The sequence below is a fragment of the Rissa tridactyla genome, chromosome 19, assembly GCF_028500815.1.
Source record: "Rissa tridactyla isolate bRisTri1 chromosome 19, bRisTri1.patW.cur.20221130, whole genome shotgun sequence".
Lineage (NCBI taxonomy): Eukaryota > Metazoa > Chordata > Aves > Charadriiformes > Laridae > Rissa > Rissa tridactyla.
Window position 1 is genome coordinate 4,686,744 of NC_071484.1, and position 19,214 is coordinate 4,705,957.

A 19,214-nucleotide genomic window follows, 5' to 3' on the forward strand; every position below is an offset into this window, starting at 1 on the left:
ACTGGGCAGAGACGGGACTCGAACCCCCGGCCCCAGGGTGCGCCTGAGAGCCCCCCGCCCGCCTCGGGCTGACGTGACTGACACCGCTTCCAGCCAATCGGTTATCGGTAAGGGCTCAAGATCCCGCCTGGCGCCACTGCGACCCCTGGTAGCCAGTAAGATGCCGAGAACGAGCATGGCCTCCCCCCGGGGCGGGGTCAAACGCAACGGTAGGTTATCCCAGACAGAGGGTGAGCGTCCGCTTGGAATGAAGGGCAAAGCAACCAATAGAAGACCGAAGAGGGCCAAACGGACGGGCAAACCACCCAATAGATGCCCCGGATTCTAAGTGACAGGCAATACAGCCAACCCGCACACAGTGGGCGGGGCGCCCCGCGTGGCTTCCGTTCCCGTTGTGTGAGGGGCCGAATCCCAAACGGCCTCCGCGCTGCTCCTGCTGCCGCCGGGGTCTGGAGCCGGGCCTGGGGGCGCGGCGCCGTGCTGCGGCCTCCCCCGCTCCCCGCCACCTCTCCGGCACCGCTCCGCCTCTCCCCCGGCCCGCTCCGCCATCCCGCTCCCTCCAGTCGGGCCCATCGCTCCCTTCCCAGCCCAACCCGGGGCCCCCCTCGGCCAAGCCCGCTGCCCCCCTCAGCCCCGCCGCCGCCCGGGGCCCCCTCGGCCGAGCCATGTCGCTGCACGGGAAGCGGAAGGAGATCTACAAATATGAGGCGCCCTGGACCGTGTACGCCATGAACTGGAGCGTCCGGCCGGACAAGCGGTTCCGTCTGGCGCTGGGAAGCTTCGTGGAGGAGTATAACAACAAGGTGGGGAGCGGCGGCGGCAGGGCCTGGCCATACCGGTATCGGGCGTCGGGGCCGGAGCAGAGTGAGGGGGGAGGAGGGGGCCGACCATCTTCATTCCGGTGGTTTAAGCGACTCCCCGTCCCCGGGCCGGGCCCCAACGGGTGGTGTGGCCGGAGGGAGTCCTCCTGCCTTGCCCTGGGCGCTGGGAGCTGTGTAGAGCCTTCAGGTGTATCCCTGAAGCGCAGGGTGCCGGCCTGGATTCCGGCTGGATTCCTTCCTGTGACTCCTTAGCTGTTGGGACACTGAGGGACTGAGGGTGGGAAGAGCCATGGGTGGTGCTGCTGGCTGCACCTCAGCCGGGAAGGTCCCCTCGCTTGAGCATACCTGGCTTTTTTTCCAGTCTGAAATAAAGTTTATGGCCAGGACTAAAGTTTGCACATATACAGGGTGTCTGAGGCTGTGTTAGAAATGTGCCATTCTCATTATAGTTTCTTGCTGTGGAAGACTTCCGTGTGATAACTTTTTTCATAAATATATAAACCACTTTCACTGATTCCTCAGTACCTTTACTTTTCTCTGAGAACAGGGGTGTAATGAGGCATGAGATTATATCTTCAGTGTTTCCCTGCCAGATACAAGCGGAGAACCTTACATGGGTAATAGAGACTACGTGTTCACCTCTCCAAACACTTGTGCAGTCATTTCTGAACAGACTTTAATGTGCTAGTCTGATATAATGAATTCCTGTAAATGGAAAAGAGATGAGGAAATGGGCATAGCTATAGAGCATCCTGAAATTTGTATGAAACTAAGATTTTGCAAATACAGCTTTGTGTGTTTATAGCGTGTGTGCTTTGTAGCTTTGTCAAGCTGCATAATGGGGATTGCAGAAAATGTCAGAAAGTTGGTGTTGGGGATTGGGCTTTGTGCAAGGATATAATGAGAGGGGGTGACAGTAAGGCGGGGGTGACATCTCTGAGTGGTTAAGTTACTGCAGCAGTCCTAGACATGATACTTCTCCTGAGCATGTTGTTGTTCAGCCGGAATGAGTTGGCTGCGTATGAGTTGTCTCCTTATGCTGGTGAGCACTCTTGTGGTTCTGGCAGTACTGCTGGGGAAAGGCAGGTCCCTGAGCTTGAAAACTTTTCATTTGTTTGAAGACCAACTTGAAAATGTTATTGTAGTATGTACTCTGAGAAGCTAAAATAACAAACTTGCAAACGGTTGTTTGTTTAGAAGTGGTAGAGTTGGCTAATAAGAGCATATGCGTTTATGTTGCCTTTACCTCCTTAAGTTTGGACCATTCCCTAGGGTTGCTCTCTATTACAGTGTGATCAGGTCTGCTTTTCACTTCAGGCTTCAAGTGTAAAGCAGTTGAGTCAACTCCTCTCTTTTCTACCCTTTATGCTCACATTTTGCAGACAGGAATTTTGTAGGACTATGTGAATTACTGCTGTCTGTAAATATTCCCCAGGGCTTCTCCTGACCTCTGAGCTTCAGGAATAACTATTCTGTTGGCTTCAGTCCATGTAAGCCCCACATGCTTATGAGATCTACGTGGTGTAAAGAGATGGAAACTAATTGTATGAGAATGAGATGCTAGTCTGGGTGCTGCTGCTGCTATAGAAATAAAGATGATGTATGATTAAAAATTAAAGTTGTACAATAAACGCAGTGGAACATAACCTTTGCTTTGCTGAGAGGTTTTGCTGCGTCTCTGATATTTCAAAGAGCGGTGGGTTTTCTTTGTGGTTTTCTTGTTTGCTGGTTTTTATAGTGCTTTCAGTACAGCCTTCCACTGTAGGAAGATAGTTAACAGTGAGCTGTCTTGGGTAAATGCAAGCGTTATTGCTTAGAGTATTGATGTTGTCCCCTTTACTTTGGGGACCAAAACAAGCTGGGGAGTGGTGTTTCATCTGCGCTGTCTTATGATGTCTTACTATGACTCTCACAGCTTTGCTGAATCTTTTGGAGGATAATGAAACATTCAGGGAATGGCTTCATGCTCCAGACTGGGACTCTTGGACAATACTGTACGCTTGTGCTAGATGCACACTCGTTGTAAACTCTTCCATCTCCAGCTTCTGTCTGTCTAAATAGTATAACTAAAGGAACAAAGGGAGAGAACCAAAGTTGCCCTGTTTAAGTAGTCCATAGCATTGTGCTGGAAAGGGCCTGGAGCTGTTGGTTTTACAACCTGACTTCTGGGGTAAGCAGAAATTTAAGATTTTTACAGGGCATGTGTGAAAGCTTTGTCCTCCTGCATAATTTGCCCTTCACAGTTGAGATGTTTTATATTGCCGGCTTCTGACATCAAAATACACTTACAGGTACCGTTGGCACTAATTAAAAGGGTAATGAAAGCTCATATTCATTTCAACTTTCTCTTTGCACTCATAATCTTTAGAGGTTTCTGACAAGCTCCAGACAACATTTCTGTTCTGATGTTGCAATGGTTTGTTCCAAATAACTGGATTTCTTCCTTACCCTTAACATACTTAAAAAAAATAGTCTGGAATAGCAATTTTAGCTTGCTTGAAATCTAACTGAATAAGTGTATATACTTTTTTTCTTATGACTCTTCTGTTGTAGTTTGTTTTGTTTTTTTTTTTTAAAAGATGCTTTTAAAAAGACTTAATGCACTGTTTGTTGCAGCAGAAGTGCTCACTGTGAGGGAATTGCAGTGAAAGAGAGAGGAGAGATTCTTGTCTCATTTGTCTCCGATTTTCTGTTTCTGTAGTAATTGCCAGAGCTTGAAGTACTTACGGGTTACATGTATAAAATGGCTGTTGACACCTCTGTTTTGTGGGGAACTCAAATCTATTGACTGCCAATTTACTACTATCCCTAATTCCCAGACTCTTCTAACCTCTGTCAACCCCCACACTAAACAAGCTGTGTAGTATATCAGAAAGCTAGTTGCCAAGAACTGTTTGAACCCCAAAGGAGGCTTGTTTCAGGTTGTAGACCTTTGCTGATCAAATCACTGGTACAAGAAGAGAGATGACTTGTTTCTGTTGGTAGAACTAAAATTATTTGGGGTAGTGTTTCCTGAACTTCTTGGGTTAGGAAACTGCTGTCAGCCTTTATAATGTGTCATGGGTCACTGGTGTAATGGGAGGGAACGAAGGCGTTCATAAATCTCCCTGATAATGCTGTTTCGCAGGCTCCTGACTATGGCTTCATGGATCAGGAGCAAGCTGTGGAAAACATTAGGAAAGGCTGATTTTGGGATTCTGCAAGAAAAAAATGGTGACCAGTTCAGAAAACAGTAGAGGGTGATGCTGTATGCCACCCACTCATTCCCATCACTGGAGTGAACTGAGAGGTTATGACCACGTGCTTCCCAGGCTGCCACCTTCTCCTGAACAGTGCCTGGAATCAAAGAGTGTCCAGGGCGGCTGTTTTACCAGAGGGTTATTTTTTTCCTGTAACGTTTAGAGTTACAAAGAAAAATTGATTGCATGTTGAAGATTAATTGGTGCAGTGAGATCTTTCTGATTGTACATGACCCTAAAATAATTGTGAAGTGTCATTCTTAGTTGTTACTAATTAGATTAAAGGAATACAGTACATTTTAAAAAAACTATGAACTTACTTCACTGATCCACAAACCACGCAAGAAAAAGAAGCAAGCTGTTACCAAATTCTGCATTGTTTATTTCTGTGTCTGCTTCTTTTGGATCATGTTGGAGAGATGCAATTTTTTGGGAAGTTAAGAAATGCCGATTAAAGGCACTTCTTGACTCAGATGCACTGTTGCGATTAAGCCTTAAGTTAATAAAGGCTTGGATTATGATAGGAAAATGCACATCCAAGTTTAGCATATCTTCATGTATTGGAGAAACAAATAATTATTTAGCACTCCTTGCTACTGTTGTAGCATAATTGTAAAACTAATGGAGGCTGAACACACCGGTCCTCATTTTCCCACTGGAATGAGTTACAAGTAGATGTAGAATGGTTCAAATTGTGTCCAGACCGACACAATTTCTGTTAGCATCACCCCAGTCCTAGCTGGGCTGGACTTCAGGAACTCCTTCGTGCAGTAGCTGGCAGCAGCAAATCTTTCCTCGCTTGCAGGAGGGAGAGGCAGGGCTCTAATATAATCAGCATCCTGAAAATAATTCCATCGTTCCTTCTCCTTGCGTTCAGCCTGCCCAAGAGGATGAATAGAGGGATGCTGTAATCGCTGTACGTGATCAAGTACGAAGAGAAGAGTCATGGCTTTGAATATGCTGAGCTAGGAAAGAACAGAGCTTCTCAAGCAGTATTTTCTGCTCCTATCTCTGGGCAGCCCAATGCTTCCTGCTCAGAGTTAGCACAGGCTGCTGCCAGGTCTGACAATCGGTGTCAGACACCTGATCTTCAGCAGTTGCCAGGAGCTCTAGTGTTGCGAATGTAATTTTTGTTCTCTAACCGGGCCTGCACCTAAAAAGATACTGGTTTGCTACACAGTCATTGCTTTTTCTTCAGGTCTGGGGAGGGGTTAAGCATGAACATGCAGGGCAGGAATATATAAATTCACACCAATGAAAGTGGGTCCTTTGCAGCTTGAGATTTGCTTCTGGTTATGAGTACATTGATCGCTTTGTGTAGGCTTAACGCACTCAATATTGAGATGAAAACAGCATAAGCAAAGGAGAAGAAATGATTAGAGGTCATTGGTCTTCTGATCCTGACCTCGCCACAAGATTTTCTATCACCAAGGACAACTTGTTTCCTTTGTAAAATCCGCTTAGTATTTCTGATCCCTAACGGAGTTAGAAAGCTATTTGTCAATCATTTCAGAAGACTGGGAGATTCTTGACTGATTCATACTGGTGTGAAGTATAATGAGTAGCTGTAATAAAGAGAGTGCAAGACAGACAAATACAGAGTTTTTAGAAGCATAGTTGGATACGTCTTTCGGGGTTTGTTATGGGGTGAAAAGGATGGATCTTCTCATTGTGGCAGGGGGCGAGGTTTGCATTTAACAGCATCTCTAAATGGGCTTATAACTGCTGATGTTATAGTTTAAGATCCATTGAAGCATTTGTTGTTTTTCTGTTATGCAGGGGGGGAAAAAAAGGTATACTTCTGATCGAGTTTAACTGTGTAGTCCATTAACCAAATTGCTTATCCCAGAATATTTAGGATTTTTCCAGATAAACATCTTAGGAAAAAGTCCATTAAACCACTGTTTCCAGGAGGAAGCTGCTGTGTGGAAAGTACTAGGAAGTTCCTGCCCTGAGCAGCTTCCAAAGTAACTGTAGTGAGTTGTCCCCATAATGTTTGTGTTTGAACAGCATTTAACACAGTGGGGCGTTCATCCTGTTTAGGTCTGGTAGTCACTGCTAGGTTAAACATATCCTCCCAGCACCATATTGTTCTATGAACACTTTCTGACATGTCAATATTTTTCTAATAACATAATGTCTGAGACTGCAAGCATTACTTCAGGTGTTGTCATCGCCAAGCTATGTGGAGATAGTTTCTTGTTTGCTCTGTCTTGCATCTCTCTCGCAAGTTAGTCCTTCCCACTGTCACATTACTGTGCAAAAAACCTAATTTGGAGTTCAGTTACCTAGAATCTTTCAGCAGACCTGTTTTCTTGGCCTTCTCACACAAAACATTTGAATAATTATGTAAATATTTTAGCTTCCCAATTCTTCTTTAAGTTTGAATTCTATTTTACTTTCTGACTCTGTGATGTGATTAATCTGTATCTTAATTTTGTGCAGTTGTGACAGAACGTTTTAGTTAACGTGATGCTGAAAACAGTTTGGCAGCTGGCTGATATGATCTGACACAATCTGCAGGGTTATAGCCAAAAACCCTGTGAGAGGGGCTTTAATTGGGGGGGGTTGTTGTGCAAATCACAGTTTGTCCTGCTCTCTGAAGACGACATTGTCAGCATCAGTTCAGTTAAAGATGACTTGGAATAATGTTTGTGCAGTTTAAGTCTGTGATTTAAACTGGGCTTTGCGATGTGGAAAAGAGAAGGGTGGTCTTTAATGCTTTAGGATTTGATTTCAATTCATTTGAGATCATCTCTTCAAGGCGCTGTGGTCATTATGTATACTTTGCTTTGCTTACATGCCCCAGCTAGGAAGCAAAGCTTTAACGATTTCTCATTCCATTGGCATGATGGTCCTTTTATATTGTCCTTGAGGTTACAGAAGGTGTCCTTCTGAAATACACTCAGTCTTAATGCTTTAATCATAAATAAGTATTTTGATAAAACGCTTTCTTTTAAATATGGCTTCTTACAGGTGCAGCTTGTTGGTTTGGATGAAGAGAGCTCAGAATTCATTTGCAGGAACACCTTTGATCACCCCTACCCTACCACAAAGCTTATGTGGATCCCAGACACCAAGGGAGTTTATCCGGACCTGTTGGCAACCAGTGGTGACTATCTGCGCGTGTGGAGAGTGAGTAAACAGAAAAAGATAAACCACGATATTAATTGTGTTGCATATTGATCTCATTTTCACTGGACCCCAGATTCTTTTTTGAGTGAGTTGTTTTCCTTTCCGGGTATCCTGCTCTCGCTACAGTGTGGAGGTTAAGACATAAAAACAAGTCAGAGCACTTGATAACTTGTTTTCTTAACAGCAGGAATGTGACCGAAACATGAAGACTGTAGGAGAAGCAGAATTATGATGGTAGTTGCTGTTTTAATCGCCTCATTGAAGATAGAGATGGTGATTGTGTTTTCCAGAGCTTTAGGATGTAAAGCTGAGAGGAAAGAAACCCAGGATTAACACCTTATGTTTTGGAAGTGCAAGTGGAACAAGTCATGTGATGTTGCTATTTAAGTCAGATGTTTTGCTTTTTCTAAAGGTGGGTGAAACAGAGACCCGGCTGGAGTGTTTGCTGAACAATAACAAGAACTCTGATTTCTGTGCTCCACTAACATCATTTGACTGGAATGAAGTGGATCCTTACCTTCTAGGTGAGACTGACAAAATGCTACGTTTTTCGCATGGAAAAGACATGCTTTTGAATTTAGTCTGGTGAAGTCTAGGCCCTGACTGCTGTGTCGTTGCATGTCACGGATTAATTCAATAACTAACGAGTGGACAACCTTCTGCATTATAGAAACTGCCATTGTCTTAGGTTAAAAATTTAAAAAAAAAAAAAGAGGCAGTTCATTGAGACTTTTTTGTCTTGAAAGGTGCCCTGTCCAGTACAGAATGGGTCACTTAGGTTGGATTGGGGGTGTTCCTTATTTGCAGATAGTCTGAGTCTTCAGGGCTGGGAAGCTATTGTTGTAGTGCCAAGTGATGATGAAAATGAACTCCGCTTATTTCAGTGTGTTCTGGAGTGGATAGAAAACTATGTACCGAGCTTTTTCTTTTGTGAAGCAGTTTCAGCTGCCGGAGTAAAGCCAGGATCCCTTAAATCAGTTGGAGGAGGGGGCTGAGTGCTTAAGGCTTAATTATAGCCTATGGGACAAATTGTGAATCCAAGATGACTGATCCAGCAGAGGTTTGTTTCCCAGAAGAGTACAGCCATTTATGTCAGGGGGATTTGCTCAGAGATTACCAGTGATAATATGTCTTAGTAATTATTTACTACATGATTTATTTTTCGTCTGTTGCATCTCTCATCTCTTAAGAGCTTTACTGCTAGCCCCACCTTCAGTCCACAGAAACAATCAATTAATCAAAATGTGCTATTGCAACACTAAGACTGAATTTTGGTTTTGACATGCACATGAGACTTACAGGATGGAAAAGTTCATCTCAGTATTGCATAAGGCTTCTGAATAGATTGAAGCAGACATGAGCTATTTACACTTTATTCCTGTGTGGAAGACTCTTTCTGCAGCTAAAAGATTTGGGTCATTTAAATGCGTGGTAGACTGTGAGCTGTTTGACATTCTTGATTTTAATTGTATGCTGTTCTTGTAGCTGGTTTGATCTGTAGATGCCAGAGGATATTGCATTAATCCAGTAAGCGATTAAATAATTTGTGAGAATATTAATTTTTCTAACAGAAGTGTTTTTGTTTCAGGTACCTCTAGTATTGACACAACCTGCACAATTTGGGGTCTGGAGACAGGCCAGGTTCTGGGAAGAGTAAATCTGGTCTCTGGCCATGTGAAGACCCAGCTTATTGCGCATGACAAAGAGGTGATGGTTTTTTTTTGACTGTCTACATCGTATATTTTTTTAAGCGGTAGAAACAGAACTTTTCTGGTTTCCCCCTTTTTCTTGAAAAATCTAATGATCCAAAAAGATAATTTACCTAAGATTAAGATATACCGTTTTGAGTACCAAACTAAAACTATACTATTAGCTATCAAAACTACTCTGTTTACTCATCATAGAATCTGGAGTTGAGAATATACTTGGTTTACTAGATTATGCTCCAGAATATTTTAGAAAAATGAAGTAAAACGTCTGACTGGAGTTGAAATCAATTGCATATCAAAGGCAATAAAAAAAACTTGCAAGAATCTTTCATTTGAACATAATGTTACTTTTCAGCAATGAATATAAAAAAATCTGCGTCTGGGAAATCAATATATTTAGTTCCAGTGAATGATCCTATAATGACATAACCCTTAAGTTTTTTTCCCCCTCCTCTTGGCAAGTGTAGTAACTAAAAACTTGCTAGGGACGTGAAATATGTGACAGAATATATCGCAACTGGATCGTCTATCCATATATCAAATCCATTTCACTGCAAATTAAGGGGCAGTGTGCTCACTAAAACTAAGGTTATGTTTTTCTCTGTCTTGTTACTGAGCAGGTGTATGACATAGCATTTAGCCGTGCCGGTGGTGGGAGAGATATGTTTGCTTCAGTTGGTGCAGATGGCTCGGTGAGGATGTTCGACCTCCGTCATCTGGAACACAGCACCATAATTTATGAGGATCCACAGCACCACCCATTGCTGCGTCTCTGCTGGAATAAGCAGGATCCCAACTATCTTGCTACAATGGCCATGGATGGCATGGAGGTAAGGGGGCAGCTCATCTTCTGTAGGTGCTAGTGGTTGTGATTTTTCTTTTTTTGGGGAGGTGGCTTGATAGTAATTAGCTCTTTAAAGAGCTAAGGGGCAGTGTCAGTAAGTGACATGAAAAATGATTAAGGACGAATTCTTAGTGCACTAACTTCAGTAGGAGTTAAAGAAATAACTTTGGCATTATAAACTTGAAGATCTCTGTGGCTTGTATGTACTTCATCTGGTTTTTAAGAGGGGTCTGTGAGCCAGTTGAGCAATAGTTTTCACGTAATATCTTAACTGCAAGTGTTCACTCACCTTGTTCTTGATTCAGCACACAAGGCGGTGTATCTTAGTTTGTCACCAGTGCCACTTCAGGGAAGCGTAATTTGTTTGTCCTTGTTGTGTAAGTCACAAGCCCTTGTTGTGAGGTCCGACTGCTTTTGAGACACGCTGACCAGCGAGAAGCTATTCTTTGAGAAGAGTGTTTGCTTGCCAAGCACATCCTTTAGGAAAAGACTGTATTTATAGCTTTGGCTCAAAATATTTGATTTTCTGAAGAACAAATAAAAAATTTAAATTATTCATTTGGTTGGGTTTTGTTTCTGCAGGTTGTGATTCTAGATGTCAGAGTTCCCTGCACTCCTGTTGCCAGGTTAAACAACCACAGAGCGTGTGTAAATGGAATTGCTTGGGCACCTCATTCTTCCTGCCACATTTGTACAGCAGGTGAGTGTGATCCATCCCTGTCCCGCTGTGTTGGTGAGTCTCTGTGAGTCTTTCACTGCGTTTGCAAAATCTTCTCTCTCCAAAAGCTTGTGCAGTTCTCTGCCTGCCCTTTGCTAAAAAATACGTGTAGTTTAAAGCCCTTTACTAGTGACTTTCCTAGAATTTTCATGGAAATAGACACCTACTGGAGCTTATTGTGTGGAAGTAGTGAGCCCAGTGCCCAAACTGTGCATCTGCTTTGGCTAAGCTATATTATTTTAATGCTCTTTAGGTTTTTTGCAATCTAGTTCTTAAATGTTTACAGTTGATATGAGTTCCACCTATCATTTGTTTTTCAGCTCTGTCCTGGATAATGTGTAATGATCCAAGCTTCTTTTTTTTTTTTTTGGAGCATAGTTGTACAATTGTATCTCTGGCTTGGACACTCATCAGGACTGCAACAGCCATATCCTGTAGAGCTTCTTGGACTTTATGCCTGTTAGTAGTCACATGTGGAGATCTCGTTATACCTTGATTCTACCTATGATTTTCTCCTCCATTTGCAGCGGATGACCATCAGGCTCTCATCTGGGACATCCAGCAAATGCCTCGTGCCATTGAGGACCCTATCCTGGCCTATACAGCAGAGGGAGAAATCAACAATGTACAGTGGGCATCAACTCAGCCAGACTGGATAGCTATCTGCTACAACAACTGCCTGGAGATTTTGAGAGTGTAACATTAACTGCTTCATGCCACAATGAGGCAGGGCTGTATAATTTCCCCTCCCCTCTAAAGTAAGAACAACACAAGTGGCCAGTATCTGTTGTTGCTTTGCATCTACTGTTACAAGAAACTGTTACAAGAATCAATGGCAGGTGTCTCCTGTCTCTCCAAGACTCTAAAATGCAGAGACGTGCTGAGCCTCTTGGACCTTCTGGGTTCTGGTTTTCTTTTTTTGTTTGTTTCTTCCCTCAGTTAAAGTTCTGTATATTTGTTTGTTGACTGTATTAATAAGCTTGCAGGCGCTTAAGTTGCTGCATATGTCCCTGTGTTTGTCAGCCAGCTGAGGCAGCACGCCCAACTAGTTTAATAGATGCAAGTGCAAAACAAGGTGGGGAAAAAGACATTGATGTTAACGGCCACCTTGGCAGGAATCTTTATCATTCCTGTTGTTGCTGCCTCTAAACTGTTTAAACATTTGTATGGTTTTTATATATTGGGCTAACTTTCTATTGAGTAAGGTTTTTCTCCCTGATTCTTACTTTTGATATGTGATCCACTTCCATATGCCCAAAAGAGGATCTGTTCGTTGATACAAATCACGATAACGCTGCGGGCTCCCTGGCAGTAAAGGCCTGCCAGAATTAACTGTTGCCTTGGCTCTCTATACCTGGTTACCTGGGCAGAATTTTCTGGTGCTGTGAAGTACGAGTACTTGTTGCACAACTTCTTTACACTTTTCTGATGCTAGAGGCAGTTGTTACTATGGTAGGCCTTATTTTTAAATTATAACTGAATTTGTGTGTATCCTGCAGTTGAGTTAGCTGACAGAATGCTAATAGGTTTCAGAAAGAAGATACGTGCATGACTTAAGCTCCCGGAGGTTAAACGACTCCTGAAAAAAATGTGATTTGTAATGGTCTTGGGATTTACACTTCCAATCAGATTATTTCCCCTCGGAAGACTTACTATCTAAACCAAAATAAAATGGTTTCACACCTTGTAGCTCACTTGATTGGCAAATAATATGAGCAAGATTTTGTGGTTAGCCTGTACCTTGGAGCTTCTTTGTGTTTGGCCTGTGTTCCTGGGAATTCTTGAAAGGAATGACAAGCAATCTTTTTTCCGAAGTGTATTTGCTTTGTACTGTCAGGTCTTGTTGAATGAGCGAGATGAGTTGGAAAAGCTGGTCCACTATCCAAATGAAAGCTGTTTCTCTGAAAGAAATTATTCCCTAATGTAATGCACAACGATGGGTTTAAAAGGAAAGAAACAGTGCCATAGAGGCTACGGTTTAGCACTTGTCATCCTCCTATCTTTTGGGGATGTGCCCAAGGGCTTCTGTTTCTGTTTTGAATGGTGCATCGCTCTACAGTGGTACTTTTCAATCAAAGCTGAGTGGATTAGGCAAGATAAAAATCTTTGATAACATAGCTATCGGCTGAATGCTCCGCGGTACTCTCCCAATGAAGACATGACAAGCGTAGCTGGTCTGTAAAGGCTGTCCCAGCTGAGTTTTGATGTAAGTGTCAGAAACTATCAAAATTGTCTTTCCACCTAATGACTATTCACCTGCAACTAGAGGCAGCGTTACAAATAGTAGGACACCGGCAAACCTGAATCTTGTCAGTTTATGCAGGAAAGGCAAGTTGGGAAAAGCGATTGCTGTGAACCAGTGAAGCTGTCACTGAAAGCGCTGTCAAATACAGAACAGAATTTGAAAAGTTTTGTCATTCTGGATACAGAAATGTGCTTCTACAGGCTGCTTCTCAACATGGAGCTCAGAAAAGCGCTGCCTTGTGAATTTGATAAGAATTCATTAGGGACAGCTTTATTCCATCACCTCTTTTAATATCAGAGAACCAAGAGACTCTAACATGGTTCAAGCTCATGTTTTGCCAATGGCATTCTGTGGTCAGTTGGGGGATTTCTGACGGAAAGCTTGATTTGACTTGAAGGTCGTTTTTTCTTATTAGCAGCAGAGCTGAGAGTAGTGTATTCCACAGACAGATTTGATCTAGATGTCAGAACAGTGTTAGCCAGGCAATTGGGTTATCACTTCTTACAACAGCACTTCATCTTAAACCGGAAAATACTTCCGTGAACTTTAGGTTTTTCTTAGCAGAAGCATATAATGGCATTCACAGCTTTAGATACTCTTATAAAAATATGTACACAGGCTTGTCATGTACTGTTTAATTACAAACGGTAGGCATAATATGCTGTGTTACCAAGAAGGAACTACTTGTAATACTAGGACTTTCTGTAGTCCCCTTTATGCTTCAAAGTCTCATTTTTGTATAGATGGCATGAGTAAAGGATGAATGCATCTGTTGCTTAGCTTCAAAATGCATCTTTTGCAACTGTAGAATTGTGCTTTAAGAAAGACATAAGATAGTTTCGTTAAAAGTGAAGTCACTAAAAAAACTCCGTAGGCTATACTAAAATGCAAATGAGTTTTATTCCTAGAGGAATACAATCTGTTACTCTAAGATGATAAGAGAACATGTATAAAGGGGCTAATAGTCTGAATAGCCAGGTAGTTTTTGCTACTGTTGGAGAACAGTCCTGTTACAACCCTGAAGAGGATCCAGTGTCAGTCCTTCCATCCATAAAACTGCTTAAAGTTCATTTGTGGAATTGGGGGCTCATTCCAAACTCATCAAAGGCAAGCGAAGGAATGGTGTAGGCTCCAGTGGATTCTAAATAAGCCTGTATCCTGTTTGTTTAGCCAGTTGGGCTACCTTCTAGGTCTGTAACATATTGCTTTGGGCATAATCCGTTGTCATTCTTCATATGAAATTACATTTGAAATCACTAGAGGCTGTTTTGGAACAGGGAAATGCTACTTAAAATAGCTTCTTTTCAAAGAAGTCACTTGAAAGGTTAATGACTGAAAAGACATGAAAATCCTCATGGGTGAGATGTTCTGTAGTGCAAATGGCACTTCCACATAGAGGAGGAAGTGAGAGACTTCGGTGCCCTTTTGCCAGCGCCTGCTGCCACAGTGGAAGGGAGCGAACTGTCTACTTGCTGGTTCAAGTTTATTTGCAAGATAAAATAAAACGCTGAGAATTGTCATTGTTGCCTGCAAATCAGGAGATACAGTTTATCGTATTTCAGCTGCTTAACATTCAATTATGTTGGGTGTAAAGCCCTCAGAAGCATTATTTTTTTCCAGTTTATGAAAATAAATACCTTGATATTTGATCTCAGTTTTTTAGTGCTTACTGCACAAGCAGAGGATGCAGAGCAACTGCTTTCAAATGCCTCGTATCCCTTGAGTATAAAGGAATATTAAGGGAAAAGCCTGAGCACCAGTGAGGTTAGCAAAGCAGAAAATCACATGCTATTGTTGGTACAGGCAAGACTGATTCTGGGATAGAAATATTTTTTCTCTGACTGAAGCAGTTCTGTTTCATTTCTCCAGTTGATTAATTCAAGATACTAAGCTATTGTTTGGTTGTTATGTTCTGTTTAAACCAAGCTTTCCATGGAATCCTACTATTATGTGGACAGCCTGTTGCTAGTACATTGGCTCTCCACCAGGAGATCTTGATCATGTAAGACTCATTAGTGAGGTGAAAAGCTACAGAAAACACGTTGGATGTCAAATTAGCGTGTAGTACGCCAAGTCTGTTAATTGTCTAAAAGAAATGGGCTGTGGTAGGTTGCATCTATGGGAATTGTACTTCTGTGTGCAGGGATTTAAAAGGCAAGGATTTGAGTGCTTTGACAATCTATTTAGAAAGAAAACACAGTGGTTTTAAAGAATGCTACGAAAGGAGACTGATAATACAGGTTGTTCCTTGTGGAACCTTGAAATGTACTTAACGGGGGAGGCATTGCCTCTCATAAGTCAAAGTTAATGATCCTTTCAAAACTTAGCTGTAATTACTCTCCTGAATGTTCTGGATAATAGTAAAAAGATCTATTTTTGCCTGGTGTTGCAGTGAGAAAGCTGCATCGGTCTCAACTGCAGATCACTGCCTGCCAGCGACTAGGTGAGGGGAGGAGTCCGATATATTAGAATTCGCAGATGCTCTTGTGCTTGTTTTAAATGTAAAGGAAGAAAGCTGAGTGTGTCTGTTTTGTTCTCTTGCAGATGGCACTTTAACAAGTATATTTTTGGTAAGATTAGGGAGAGAGTCATCTCTTCCTCGGCCCTTTTATGGTAGGCGTTTGTCTATGTTCTGTATAAAACGTTAAATACAACAGTCACCGAAATCCTAAACTGGCTATGGTCGTCGGTGTCTAGTGCACCCTCATCTGTTTCTACTGAACACCAAAAATGTGAGCGCTTGACAACATTGTTAATTTTAAACTGAAGCTCTGTTTTCTGAGGCTGACACAATCTTGCAAGGCCAATCTAAGTAACGTAGTGCTGCTTGTTTCCCCGAGAGTCCCTTTCGCTTTGCTTAGGAACTTGACGCATTTGGGAACCCTCTTTTCTGCCATCTGAACGTGGCGGCAGTAGTGGCAGGTTGGTTGTGTAAAGATGGAGCTGGATTCTTTGGATAACTTATTTTTGTGATAGAGAAAAAAAAGTTGTGGGTGCTGTCTGTAAATTCACACAACTTAAATTCTTGAACTTGTCCGTTCCTTATGTTAGTGATGGTTTAACTCTTTCAGGACGTACCGAAAAGGATGAACGGCAGCAAGGGTAAGATCTTGGCTCAATAGATTGCGCAGTTACAGTTCCGTCAAAGTACTGAAGGGTTTAGTCTTCCCGTTGCTGGGTAGCAGAATGGTCCTGCCGCCTCAAATCCACGCTGCGTTACCTTGTCAGTTAATACAAGTTCTCTCTGATACATATTTTCTGCTTTCTGCTGTCAGACCAATGTTCCAGAGGAGGCCTGTATTTATTGTACAGCGGACATTAAAAGGTGGTGTCCAAAATCAGCCCTGGAATGGGCAAGGTACTGTCAACAGTGGCCCTGTTTCTCCCTGTCTTTGCAGAGAATCCAGGGAATTAATTGTATGTGGCACTTAAAGAGCACTTTCTCATGCTTACTTAGAGATGCAGAAATGTCTTATTCTCAAGGATATCGAGAGGCATTTAGCATGCCCCTGACTCCTATTTTTAGGAAGAGATCTCCAGAACTTCCGATCAGCACCTTTCACCAGCGCCAAAACACAGTAATTGAAAAAGGAACGAAATAGCAGTCACTGAACGCTCATCTAGCGATTCATGGCAGACTCCGGAGGCAAAGGCGCTTGTGAGACTTGCTGCTGCCTGATTTTGAGATGATAACTTTGTCTGCCAAGTATCTCGGTGGCCTTTTGTGCAGCCTCTGATGCTCAGCATCAAGCTAGAATTTCCATAATCGTAAAAATAAATAGAAAAACCTATGTGGATTCCATCAAGCTTATTTCTTTTCAGAAAATCGAACAAAATTAAGAAATAAGCTATTTCCTGAAAAAAAAAAAATCTTGCGTCCATGAGTAGCTGTAAGCTCGTGTTGCAGCTGGGCTTACAACCCTTACAAACCCTTGGAGTTTGCTTTCCCGTTTGCAAGACGTGCAGCTCAAATCTCTTCTGTTAGAGATGAGGATCCGTCTGTTGAGTCTGAACAAAGGCAGAAATGCAAGAACCGGTGAATGAGAGAGTCCTAGTACAGCTGAGAAGCGATGCATTGCTTGCTTTTTTTTTTTTGAACAACCTGGTAAATATGAATTACGAAATCTATTTAATCGTTTTGGTTTTTTTTAAACTTGGGTTGCTAGCAGTGTAAAATGTAATTTAAATCTGTTGCGCCGAAGCATTTTTGTTACCAATAGTCAAGTAGGAGATGTTTACTTTTCTGTGTGTTTTCCCCTCTGCTCTTCCCATTCACGGTCCCGTTGTGGTAATTTCCTGAAGGTGTAATCTTTGTAGCATGATTGTACAAACATCCATATGAGATTCCTGACTTCTTGTTCTCACTAAAATATGTTAAAGCAATAGTAGTTTTACTTCTGTCCTTCTTTTCTCCACCTTCCGTATTGAGATTTGCAACTTCGCTACTATACTGTCCTAGAGGAATCCTAGTATCCTGCTATCCAACAGACATATGTTGTTGACATGGATAACTGCAGTGTCCCTATATTCCCTTATTTTTATGGAGAAAATACAAAAGGTTTTGTTATAATGGATTTTAACACCTGAGTTGTGGAACCATATTGTTGAAACTCTGTAAATTTTAAGGCAATTTTCTGAAATCGCTTGAAAGTGGAATGTTGCATCCTTTTATGCTATTTCCTGCTTCCTATGTAGTTTTATTCAGATTTTTTAACCTTCTTTCTAAGTTTCAGCCTCCTGTGTATTAGGTACAGTATTTTCTGCCTTTCATACTTTGTAATAAAAATGGAACATTTGTAGATTGACTGCAGTTCACTGTGTGGTGAGTTAAAAACTGGTACCTGGCGGGGTGAGCAGGGAACTCCTTCAAATAGGCTTTGTGTATCTCGGAAGAAGTTTACGGCTGTAAAAGGGAGGGCGATCGCTTTATCTTGTCTTGAAGTGTATTAGTCTCTCATCCTCCTGATAACCAAACTTGCTCATTCTAGCAACTCTTTAAGTTGCAAGTTACTCTGAAAAATTGTATTGTTAGGAACCCGCCCACAAGAGAAGTTGGTTAATATTTCAAGTGCACCCGCATTTACTTTCTTAAAGCAAACCTTCTGCGTGGTCCCTGCGTATTGGTGGCGTTAGTGCTTGTTTTCCAGCTTCTTCGCATCGTGCTTGTTACCTACACAACAAAATGGTAATTATCTGCCTGCATGTTTCTGGTTTTTCAGATGAGGGGAAGAGGGATTTATTTATTTTCTAATTCAAATAATTGGTCTCTGAGGTTTTTTGAATACAGGCAAGTTGAAGACAAAGCAATTAGGCAGTTATTTAGCTTCTAAGTCTCTCCTGTGTATGGTTGACCTCTGTTAAAGGGTGTTTTCTTTACAGGCTCAGTCACTGGTGTCGTCGCTGCTGGAACTGGAACCTAGAAAGGAATAATGTGGCACAACTCGGAAATTTGCTTTTACCTCAGACCTTGGTGAGCAGGACTGATGGCTTCAGTATTTAGATTAACTCTAGTTCAACTAAGCTGTTGTCTGACAACATAGGATTCCTCTCTAATTCTTTGTGTACTGGCTTTGAAATAAAAGCTTATTAAGCTTCATGACCACAGTGGAAAGACTTGCCTGTAAAGATGCTACAGGGTTTTTAAGCTATATATGGACTTTGTTCTAGTAATCCATATTTGGAACAGATGCGTTCCTTTGAATAATTGTTTGTCTTTTACCCTAGAAATGTATTTACATCCCCCTAGACTTTTTTTTTTCCTCTTTTCCCCCCTGGATCTGTGCTTCAGAATTCTTCAAAGAAACTTTCTCAGCTTTCGCTCTGGTGGAAGAAAGCAAATTCTGCAAATTGGAGCTGCTAGTGCAAAAGGTCAGGAGCCGGTAGATGATAGGAGAAACGGGTTGCCTGTCACTGTGGCAAAACAAGTGCCGTAACGTCCCGTAGAGGAATATAGGGAGAAAAAGAGACAAGGAGAAGTTCTCTGCCTTTTGTAAATACTAGGGAACAGCTGACATCTGGCAGGGCTGACTTGCTCTGTGATCCCGGGAAAGCCACTTCTTCTCTGATACCAGTCTTAAGTGAAAAGCACATAATTAATCACTGATCAGTAAGTGGCTTGAAAATACTTGAAAATTAAATCCTCCACGGTAACAGAATATACTACGCATAGGTGTAGATTAAAAAGTGATCTCTCGGATGATTTGAAGCCCTGACACTGTAACAAGCATTTAATCTTGTGCTTTTTCATGAGTACTGCTCCATAAACAGTCCGGACTGCCAGCTCGGGCGCAAGTAATGAGCTAAAAACATACAATATTTTTAATATCCTTCCCCCTCTTCCTTCTCTTTAGTTTTGCCCGTTCCACAAGCAGAATGGCTCCTGGTTTTTTAACCAGACGGGTTCAGAGCCCCCTCTGCTGGAGTGCTGTCAGCAGCAGGAGAGGCGCAGGCTGGGCAGCGGCACAGGACAGGTAGGCAGCAGGGGCTGGGAAAAGGGCTCCACA

The 19,214-nt window shown here is 42.3% G+C and overlaps 1 protein-coding gene across 2 annotated transcripts; it reads left to right on the plus strand.

Moving 5' to 3' along the window:
• Positions 1 to 376: 376 nt before the first annotated feature.
• Positions 377 to 18,280, plus strand: DCAF7 (DDB1 and CUL4 associated factor 7). 2 transcript variants are annotated; one of them, XR_008469871.1, is made up of 8 exons: positions 377 to 803; positions 7,037 to 7,195; positions 7,608 to 7,719; positions 8,784 to 8,902; positions 9,525 to 9,734; positions 10,331 to 10,448; positions 10,994 to 11,224; positions 18,091 to 18,280. XR_008469871.1 is itself a non-coding variant. In XM_054224477.1 (7 exons), exons 1-7 carry the CDS (start codon positions 666 to 668, stop codon positions 11,164 to 11,166), a joined length of 1,029 nt encoding a protein of 342 aa, XP_054080452.1. In that variant the 5' UTR covers positions 377 to 665; the 3' UTR covers positions 11,167 to 17,516. The 2 variants fall into 2 exon arrangements, 1 of the variants encoding a protein (XP_054080452.1); XM_054224477.1 differs by lacking the exon at positions 18,091 to 18,280 and having other exon boundaries at positions 10,994 to 17,516.
• Positions 18,281 to 19,214: the final 934 nt, after the last annotated feature.